General features: G+C 34.1%; 1 protein-coding gene across 1 annotated transcript; it reads left to right on the top strand.

The window, feature by feature from the left end:
• Positions 1–1,267: 1,267 nt before the first annotated feature.
• On the top strand, positions 1,268–8,773 carry LOC25502236 (glutamine-dependent NAD(+) synthetase). Its single transcript, XM_013591799.3, has 13 exons — positions 1,268–1,619; positions 1,722–2,027; positions 2,910–3,133; positions 3,340–3,443; positions 3,541–3,675; positions 4,062–4,230; positions 4,756–4,891; positions 5,253–5,391; positions 5,897–6,073; positions 6,371–6,538; positions 6,988–7,083; positions 8,066–8,194; positions 8,335–8,773. Exons 1-13 carry the CDS (start codon positions 1,426–1,428, stop codon positions 8,551–8,553), a joined length of 2,196 nt encoding a protein of 731 aa, XP_013447253.1. The 5' UTR covers positions 1,268–1,425; the 3' UTR covers positions 8,554–8,773.
• Positions 8,774–10,693: the final 1,920 nt, after the last annotated feature.

Here is a 10,693-nt window from a genome sequence, read left to right as displayed (position 1 = left end):
AATGAGATTTCTTGAGATTGTTTTTGTTTTTAAAGTTACTCTCTCTCTCTCTCTATCTCTCTATCTCTGTCTCTCTCTCTCTCTCTCTCCCTCCCTATTCTCTCCTTTCTCTCTTCGTTTCTCTACCTCTCCATTCTCTTTTTTTTGGTTACAGAGTGAACAAAAAGAAAAACAGAAAGAAAGAAAAACAGAAAATCAAGCTCTTAGGAAAAAAGTTCCCATAGCATCATTCCTAATTGTGTCTAACAGATCAGGAGGAGGTGATAAGTGTTCCAAATAAGCAACATTAGACGAAATCAATGTATTTCTCTACCTCTCCATTCTCTCATCTCTCATCCCCCCTCTCTCCCTCACTATATCTCATAAAAAAAAATAAAAAATTGTATTGAGAATATTATGATAGAGAGTATGTCGTAATCAATGTTCCACAAATCGAGTGTTAACTCTCCGAGATTACCGAGTTTACCTTTTTAGGTATAAAAATCGTGTTAACTCTGAGGTAAAATCGGTTTCTGGTAAAATTGGAAGGTTTAACGAGATTGACTGAGTTAACATTCGGTAAACTCGTGTAATTAACTCGACCGATTTGTAATGGCTGACACGATATTTTTTTTTAAACATTTGTAAGTACTGGCATAATTTTAAATATGCACAATTGAATTTTGTGGGAATAACATTTTTAACAAATAAAAAATGTGTATTGAGAATAATGTGTTAGAGTGTTTTTTAGTCCCTTAAAATCTTATAAAATTCTTAAAATTTGAAAATCAATAGTAAAATAATTTTTTATTGGTTTTATTTTTCTTTATTCAAACGTTGGAATTTATTTTTATCATTTACGCTTGTAAGTTTGTTCTTTTTCCCCTAAAATTCATTGAATCCTTTGAAATTTTAAAATCACATAAAATCCTTTGAAATCCTTAAAAGTCTGAATGATAAATCCTTTAAAATCTTGAGTGTATAAAGTCTTTTAAAATCTCACAAAATCAATACAATCTCACACAGTCTTTTAAAATCTTAAAGACTTTTTTTTTATTAAAATAGTCTTTTAAAATCCTAATCCAATACATCCCCCTAAGATAAGTTAATCGAAAGCTTCAGTCCAATTAAAAAAAACACGATTGAGTTGTATTTCCGGTTTTGTCCAATTTTATACCGGTTTATTTTCCGGTTCAGTGATGAAGCGGTTTTCAGGTCTTGTAATAACTAACCACTGATCCGGCCGGGTTGGGAGTGAAGTCCAATACCGACTCACTAACAACAACATCACCCGTCCAAGGATTCGGGGACCTAAATTGAGTAACTTCGTAGAATCAAAGCATAGCATATACTATACCGTTGAATAATAATATATAAACGACCCGCTCGCAATTTTCACTTCAACAAACAACATAGACAAATTCACATTCATAATAATAATCAACGATGAGGCTCTTGAAGGTAGCTACTTGCAATCTGAACCAATGGGCTATGGAATTCGATTCCAATCTTCTCCAAATCAAAGACTCCATCTCCAAATCCAAACAAGCCGGCGCCGTCATCCGCCTTGGACCCGAACTTGAAATCCCCGGTTATGGCTGTGAAGACCACTTCTTAGAACTCGACACCATTAACCATTCGTAATAGTTCTCTCTCCTTTTCTTTTCTTGTTTCACAAGTGTTTTTCTATTTTGTTTTTGTTACTGAAATTCTTTTTTTTTTTTTTTTTCTTTTTGCTGCAGATGGGAATGTTTGAAAGATATATTGGTTGGTGATTGGACTGATAACATAGTGTGTAGTATTGGAATGCCTATTATCAAAGGTTCTGAGAGATACAATTGTCAGGTTTTGTGTTTCAATCGAAAGATTATTATGATACGACCCAAGATGTGGCTTGCAAATGATGGTAATTATAGAGAACTTCGATGGTTTACTGCTTGGAAACAAAGGGACCAACTTGATGATTTTCAACTTCCTCTTAATGTTTCTGAGGCATTGGGACAAAAATCTGTTCCTTTTGGTTATGCTTTTGTTAAGTTTCAAGACACGTAAGTGCCAAATTCACACTTTATTTTTGTTTCACTCATTAGAGTGTTTGGTATGATGCACACAACACTGACATGTAGACACCAGTAATGATTTGAAAAATTAATAATGATTGTATGTAATTACAAGTGTCAATGTCATTTGGTGTCAGATACTCAAATTTACCTTCAACGGAAATGTTGGTGATATGTAGTGTTTGGGTTGATGCATATGTTAAAGAGCTGCACTAACTTTTTTAGTTTAAGAGCACATGTTAAGGAATCTACAAACAGTAGATGTCTTGAAAAAAAAAAAAAAACAATTTTTAACTTTTTGAGAAATAGAATGCACAATTTCCAATACAAAATTTCTATTTTAGTACACTAACAAGTGTCATAAGGGTACATGTTATCATTTCCCTAGATTAAAATGTGACACAATAGTTATATGTTTTGTGCATGTTGAAAGTAGAACATGCCATGACATAGTAAAAGGTAATGGTACACTGATTGTAGGTGAAACCAGAGATAACAAAACAAAATACGCTGTCCTGTACCTTTCTGTTCTCCATCAAATGCTAATGTTACATCCTTACTTTCCCTGGCCCTCTTTTTCTATTATCATTGTTTGACGGTGTCGTTGATGTGTTTACTCGGCTGAGTTGAATAATTTGTTGGTCATTGATACCTGTTACGCTCATGCATTCTAAAGTTATATGCATCAGCATCGCATCCATGCGGCAATCTTGTGATTGACATATCTACATATTCTTTCGTACACCTACCTAAGTAGTGTGTTCAAACTATTGTGTGTGTATGTGTTTCATTTATGTTTTTGGGGCTTTCCAACTTATACTCAGATGTTTATTATTATGTGCTTAACATAAAGCATTTTCCCATTCTTAGAGCTATTGCAGTGGAAGTTTGTGAAGAACTTTTTACTCCATCTCCCCCTCATGCTGAGCTTGCATTAAATGGGGTTGAAGTGTTTATGAATGCAAGCGGAAGTCACCATCAACTTAGAAAGCTTGATGTTCGTCTTCGTGCTTTTATAGGTGCTACTCATACTCGTGGAGGTGTCTATATGTACAGTAATCACCAAGGCTGTGATGGTGGTCGCCTTTACTATGGTAGGAAAATATTTCCCTTAACAGAATTCCGTTCGTCTTTTTTCACATTTAATATCCATTGTGTGTTTGGGAGGGCGACGTAAGTTCAACATTGAGGAAATCCGTATAAGGATATTTATTTTCCATTTAGATTGTTTAAATGTCAATTATGTAGGATTTTTTCATTTGTCTAAAATTTATCTTGTTTTTCATTTCATTTGTAACAGATGGATGTTCCAGTGTTGTGGTTAATGGCGATGTTGTTGCTCAGGGTTCCCAATTTTCTTTAAATGATGTTGAGGTTGTGGTTGCTCAGATAGATCTTGACGTGGTATGCATTAGTTTCCATATTTAAATGCTTGCAATGCAAAGTCATTTTGACCATAAACATTAAAGGATTTACATCAGATTGGTTCCTTTACTGGTAGGTTGCAAGCCTTAGAGGATCTTTAAGTAGCTTCCAAGAGCAAGCAAGTTGTAAAGTCAAGGTTCCTTCAGTAGATGTACCATATAGTCTTTGTCTTCCTTTTGACCTTAAAATACGCCTTTCTGTTCCTCTTAAGGTTAGTGTTTATTGTCATTTTGAGTTGCAATTTTCAGTTAGCTAAACATTATGAGCTTTAAAGGTGCACCTATGATGTCGCCATGAATACCGTTTTCCCTTAAAAGAGTATTTGGCTCCAAGGTTTTATTTTTCATGCTAAATTTTTAATCTTTATATGTGCTTGTTTGGATTTGAGTTAAAAATCACATCACGTTGAAATACCGCATCCAAAGCAGTGAAATTGTGAAAATTAAGAAGCTGCTATTTGGAGCTTTCACGTTGCCGTGACTTTTTGTCACACGTTTGATCAAATCCACACAAGCACTTTATTGATTTAATAATGTTACTGCTGAAATTAATCAGGCCTCCAAGTTGCTAAGTTGAAACATGATTATAAATTTATAGATAAAATATCACTCTCCCGAGGAGGAAATAGCATTTGGACCTGGTTGCTGGTTATGGGACTATTTACGAAGAAGTGGAGCATCTGGTTTTCTGCTCCCTCTTTCTGGTGGAGCAGACAGTTCCTCTGTTGCTGCGATTGTTGGATGCATGTGCCAGATGGTTGTGAAAGGTAAGTTCAAATGCAATGATAACTGCAGTTAGATTAGATTGTGGAATGTGAATTACCTTCAAAGTTTCTATATCTTATCGACTTGCGACAGTATTTTAAAGCTACATTATTTTGTATACTATTATAGGATTGCTTATTTAGTAATAAACAAATATTCACGTGACCACTATAAAGATCTCAAAGAAGATTAGTTAAGAGGTCACACATATAATTGACCGACAGCTGAATTAATTGGAGAAGCAGACCTGAATGTTTATATTTCCTTTCTCAAAAGTCTTGCAAAATTGCTTGAATATAGAGTATAGTGTCCTTTTAGTAGTTCACCAGGCTTTACTTCTTACAGAAAAACTGAGTTGTGTAATCATGGTCTATAGTTAAAATGATACAGACTATTTACCTCTCCTTTTCTCTTTCATTTACAATTTTTGGACGTGGCAGAGGTGAAATAAACAACATTATTTGACCTTACAAATCCGAACCTTGTAGTTTGGATATCATTAACTACTGATTCATATTTTCCTTCAGAAATTGCAAATGGGGATGAACAAGTTAAAGCTGATGCAATACGGATCGGAAACTATAAAGATGGACAGTATCCTACAGACAGCACAGAATTTGCCAAAAGAATATTTTATACTGTGTTTATGGGATCTGAAAACAGGTAAGTGATAATTTTCATGTTCTAGTGTTTTACAATCATTGGCTGTGTCTATCTAAGTTTCTATATCGGCTATATTCCTTCAATACTTCATCAATGATATTGCAGATATATGACCGTTAATATTTTTTCAATCCAATGTGTTTTAATGGGGTTGAGACTTGATAAGGTGCTTTTCATAACTTTAAACAATTAGAATTGTAATTCTATTCTACTGTACAGTGTAATACCTGAAGAAATCCTTTTATTATGTCAATCAGTTTAAGTTCAAAAAGAATAACACATTCCAATATGTTATTTGAAATCAACTGGAAAAAAAAACCTCGTTAGATGTTATGGTGCACTAACAGTATTCACGTTGCAGTTCGGAAATGACAAAGTCGCGAGCCAAGGTACTGGCAGAGGAAATTGGTTCATGGCACCTTGATGTTAGCATTGATGGAGTCATATCTGCTCTTTTGTCTTTGTTCCAAACACTTACAGGAAAGCGACCACGCTTCAAGGTGACTGAATTATGGACTAGTGCATTATTTCAATCATAAATACAATTCCAGAACTGTGTAGTCTATGATGTGGTTGCTTGTCACACTTGATTTTTCCACCGGAGTATGTTGATATTAATGAAAAATGGTATTTTGATTTTAAAACAAGTCAACATAGAACTCCACCTCAGGACCTCTGATGGGACACCGAATGAGAAAGAGGGCTCAGCGGGACAGTTAGCACATCAGTTGCCCAAACCAAAAAGTCTGTGGATATTTGATGTTAAAAGAAATACTGAAGGGCATGATGGGAATATCACATGACTTATCCTATAGTATTTTTCTGTGTTTATGAAATAATACTCTTTATTTTCCATTATTGCTCTGTTTTCATCTATAAACTGTTTCCGTAATCCAGATTCATATCAATGCCGGACTAAGATTAAGTGCATGTTATACTTCTAATGATATTTTTTGTCATCTTGTAGCCTCAAATGATATTTTTTGTATGATTTTGTTTATACAGGTAGATGGTGGATCTAATGTTGAGAATTTAAGCTTGCAAAACATTCAAGCTCGAATCAGAATGGTGCTAGCTTTCATGTTAGCATCACTCTTGCCTTGGGTTCACAACAAACCTGGGTTTTATCTTGTCTTGGGGAGCTCCAACGTGGATGAAGGGTTGCGTGGCTACTTGACGAAGGTATCTCAATACATCGTTAGATTACACGTTTTTATAGGGGACCTATATAGTTGAACTAATAGGGTACCTATAAGTTGAAAACATGTCGCTTTATTTTCACTTTGTTTTTTGGCTGAATCTATGGAAACAAGAAACAAATAAAAAATAAGATGACATTTTTGTAATTATTAGTCAAACATAAAATAGTAACATAAATTTTTTGTCTTCAAATGGCCACTTAGTTTCTCATTCATTTTCTTTAGTTTCTCATTATTTTGGTCTATTACACTCTAGTTATCAAAGTTCATCTTCTTACAGTATGATTGCAGCTCAGCGGATATAAATCCCATTGGCAGTATAAGTAAGCAAGATCTTCGGTCATTCCTGCGATGGGCAGCCATCCATCTTGGTTACTCATCTTTGGCAGATATTGAAGCAGCTCCACCCACAGCTGAACTGGAGCCTATACGTTCTAACTACAGTCAGGTAGTGTTATGTTCTGTTACACTTTTCAGTACTCACCGGTCTTGAAACATCTCAATAAATCCTTTCATTTGCATATGTGTTGGCATACTGTATTTGGGATGTTATTTTTGTCTATGCTACAATGTTAGATGCAAGACAAGAGACAATTCAACAGCAGCAAGAGCTTAATTATCAGCTCACAGTAACCTTTTAAAATGTCTTGACTTTCTATCTATCCAGACATTTTCTGGCAATCTGTTATAAGGGTGATGGTTTTGGGTGAAGTCTTGGAACCAGTTTGCTCATTTGTTCTCCACAGTATCTATTAGTTTTTGGTTATTGTGTATTTGACTTTTCAGTGGCCTTGTTCTCCTGGGTATTTTTTTTTATTTTTTTTATCCATTAGTAATATATTTTTGATCAATTTTTAAAATTATAATCGAATACCTCACTCGTTCTTAATTGAGCAGCTTGATGAAGTTGATATGGGAATGACTTACGAGGAACTATCTGTTTATGGAAGACTACGCAAAATTTTCCGTTGTGGTCCAGTTTCCATGTTCCAGGTATATCCCATGTTTCTCCATCCTATCTATTGACTTCTTTAACCTTTCCCTTGTTTTTTTCGTTTTTGTATTTTTCATATTAAAATGGTTGAAGGAACAGTGAAAACATGTGGTAATCTTATGCATGACCATCTCATAATATCAATCTTTGTTAGGCCAGATACAATGAAGAATGATGCAAAGCCGAGAAAGATAAACCCCATAGGCTATAAGCCTATAACTAACTTACCTGCATGTCATTTGACAGGTCGATGAAATTGGTTTTGTTGTTCGCTGGTCCTGCAAGGCCAAAATAAGTTCAATATCAGTAACTTATTGACTCATTTTTTCTGTTGGCAAGAAACTAGAGTAAACTGTCATTTTGCTCTTTAAATTTGTTGGTCACTGTCACAGCAGTCTTTGGACGTATCAACATTACAAAGGCATACCTAAATGTGTCTTTTGTTAATCATTTTGGTCCTCGAATATGTCTTACGTTAATCAATTTGGTCCATAATATTACTAGCAAAAGAGACACTTAGGGATGTGTTTGTAATCTCGCACCCACAACTGTCTGTAAAAACACAATACCAGATCTTGTCTATATATTGAACAGATGGACATATCAAACATCCAGTTATAAAACTTTACCTGCTTTTTTGAAAATAAAAGAGGAGTTCCTTGTGTGAGCTTTTATTGCAAAAGGCTATTTATCTAAAAAATGGTTAAAAGGCATTTTTTTTCTTTAGGACGAGAGCTAATGAAATAACAAAAGAATTCACATTTTTTAAGCTAAGTATCACTAGAAGAAACTCCTTACCATCTATCCTAAGTCACATTATATTGATTTTAGAACTGCCATGTTTTCAATCGATACGGAGAGCTCTACTTGGTAGAAGATTTTTGCATCTACTAGTTAGCAGTCTAAAGCTTATAATTTAAGGCTGTCTATTTTAAGTTCAGTCCTAACCTTTTTTTTTTTCTTTTCAATTTGCCATCTCAGAATCTATGTTACAGATGGGGTGCAAAATTGACTCCATCACAAGTGGCTGAAAAAGTAAAACACTTCTTCAAGTATTATTCGATAAATCGGCACAAAATGACCACCTTGACACCTTCCTATCATGCCGAGGTATGTAGTTATTATGATTTAAAGTCAGGGTTGAATTTTGCTAGGTAGCTATTCACGCTCCTAAAGATTTTGGCCGGTGCTCTCTCTGTTTTTTTTTTTGTTGACTGATGAAAATGCACAATCTTTCACTCAACTTGCAGAGTTATTCACCAGAGGATAATAGGTTTGATCTTCGCCAATTTCTTTATAATGCAAGATGGCCGTATCAATTTCGGAAAATCGATGAACTCGTACATGAGCTGGATGTCAAAGATGTTCAAGAATCAGCAAACCATGAGTCAGTGGCAGCTTCATTAGATGGTGTTGGTGGGATGGGAGTTGCTGCCACAGGTTCAGGCAATCCAAATGTCGGAATCTAATTGAAATTAACCTCCCCGGATAAAACAAAATAAAGTAAATTATGGATTGGCATGTGCAAGACTGCAAATCTGGTCCAGACAAATATATAGATTCCATATTTTTGTAGCACATTTACGTGAATAATGAAACTCCCTTTCATCCCATGTGTAGTGTAAAAACATTTTTAAATTATCATTGAGTGTTTTGATTTATTTACAAAGAGAAAGATTTAGATGACGATGCAATATGAAAGGAAAAGTTCAGAATTGACAACAACAAAACTTTAGGGGAAGGTTCTCAGGTTCAATACATATAAATACATGTTTTATCCATTTGAAAACATTGGATCCATTGCAAATAATAAGCCTTTTAGGTTATGCTTTGCAAAAAATAAAAATAATAAATAAATCAACACGGATCAATCTAATTAGTGCTTGAGATACTGAATATTGGTTGTGATTCTTTAGTCTTATGCTAAAAAATTTATGGTGAAGGATTCTCAACTGAACTGATTCTATCATAAATGTATGAAATTAATTTAGGGGACGATTACTACAAGATTATCACAATATATCTTGTAGTTTTGTGATTGAGAAAAACCAGCGACTCATAGTTTAGGGGATTGTTTCTCTCACTTGTGTTCAGATTTCTGAAGTTGAAGTATGCTTTTTGATACGAGCTCAAACACGTGTATCACTATTTTTATTCCTACTCATTGTTCTATTTCTCTCGAGTGTAGAATATACAACATTCAACTTAACTTGGTCTAAACAACATTTACAATCAAAAACATGCAAATATTTGATCATTTATTACCAAAATAAAAATTTGACAATGAACCCAAGTGCGAGATCACGTGTGACCCCTAGTTGAATATAAACGAAAAAAAAAACCATTTCTCCTTCAATTCAATCTCTCACCGTCTCAGTGCGACTTCAATTCTAGTCGTGCAATCAAGTTCTCTCCGTCGCGCGCAGTAAGCATGTCTTTTGCATGTTTTTTCATTGCTCTTTTTTTTAGAAAGGTTGCATAAAAATAGATATTGATCAAAAGACCTATTGCTAATCAATTTGGATTATCACTTATCGCTATCTTAATTTTAACATTAATGATAACCCTAAATCGATTTGCAATAATATTTTGATCAACACATTCAATCTTCATATAGTTCTTCTAGGATACTCATTAATTTTGTTCTCGTAGTCTCAACCATCTTTGTAGTCTCCTCTTCATAAATCCCTAACTTATCTACATCACTTATGTCCTTGATGTGGTTATAACCATATTATCTTACATTTCCTTGGATCACTAAGAGCATCGTAAGCCCATGCAATCTGCTTGAACATTGTTTCAGCTCCTTCCTTCAAAACTTGATTCAGATTATTTTTATCTTGGTGCTACTTCATGTCTAATCCTTTGTAAGCCATCATGCTCTACACAAGAAATTTAATCAAATTAAAAATGAAACTTATGATGACAAGGCAAGGTGGTCGACTATTTCAGAAGAATCATGTTTTTATACTTTTAAGTTTGCATGTTTGTTAAAATTATCTTGCCTTTGTTTTTACACTTTATGATTTGAATCTTGTTGTTAGACATTTTCCCTCTGTTGCTCACACCTAAGAAATATGTTTTCTATTTTTAAATTTTGCATATTTCTTAAAATTTCTTATCCAACGGTTTTTACACCTCATGTTTTAAATGTTGTTGTTAGAGATTTGACCTTTGTTATATTAATTTCCCTTCTTTTGTTATTCGATTTATGTTTCTCTTTATTTCATATTTACTATGTTTTGTTATGTTTCTCTTTATTTCATATTAACTATGTTTTGGAAGTTTTTTGTGATTCATTTTGCCTTTGTTGTTCAACATTGTCATGGATGTTTTTATTATGAGTGATGATAAATGTACCATCCTATGTGGCAATATACCCTTTACATCCACACAAAATTCTGACATGTGGCAACTTGGACCCACATAAATAGAAGATAAAGTGTGGTTGTGAGATGAACTTACCAAAATATCCCTAATACATGGAGTGTACAATGAGGTGTAGGAATAAAGGGTGTTCATGTAACATTTTTCTTTTATTATTATAATAGCAGTTAAAGCTAAACTCTTTCAAATCTTTTGTACACACACTTTGTGTTGCTATGTCTG

The sequence above is a fragment of the Medicago truncatula genome, chromosome 8 (assembly GCF_003473485.1).
Source record: "Medicago truncatula cultivar Jemalong A17 chromosome 8, MtrunA17r5.0-ANR, whole genome shotgun sequence".
Taxonomy (NCBI): Eukaryota; Viridiplantae; Streptophyta; class Magnoliopsida; order Fabales; family Fabaceae; genus Medicago; species Medicago truncatula.
This window is presented reverse-complemented; position numbering and strand designations above follow the sequence as displayed.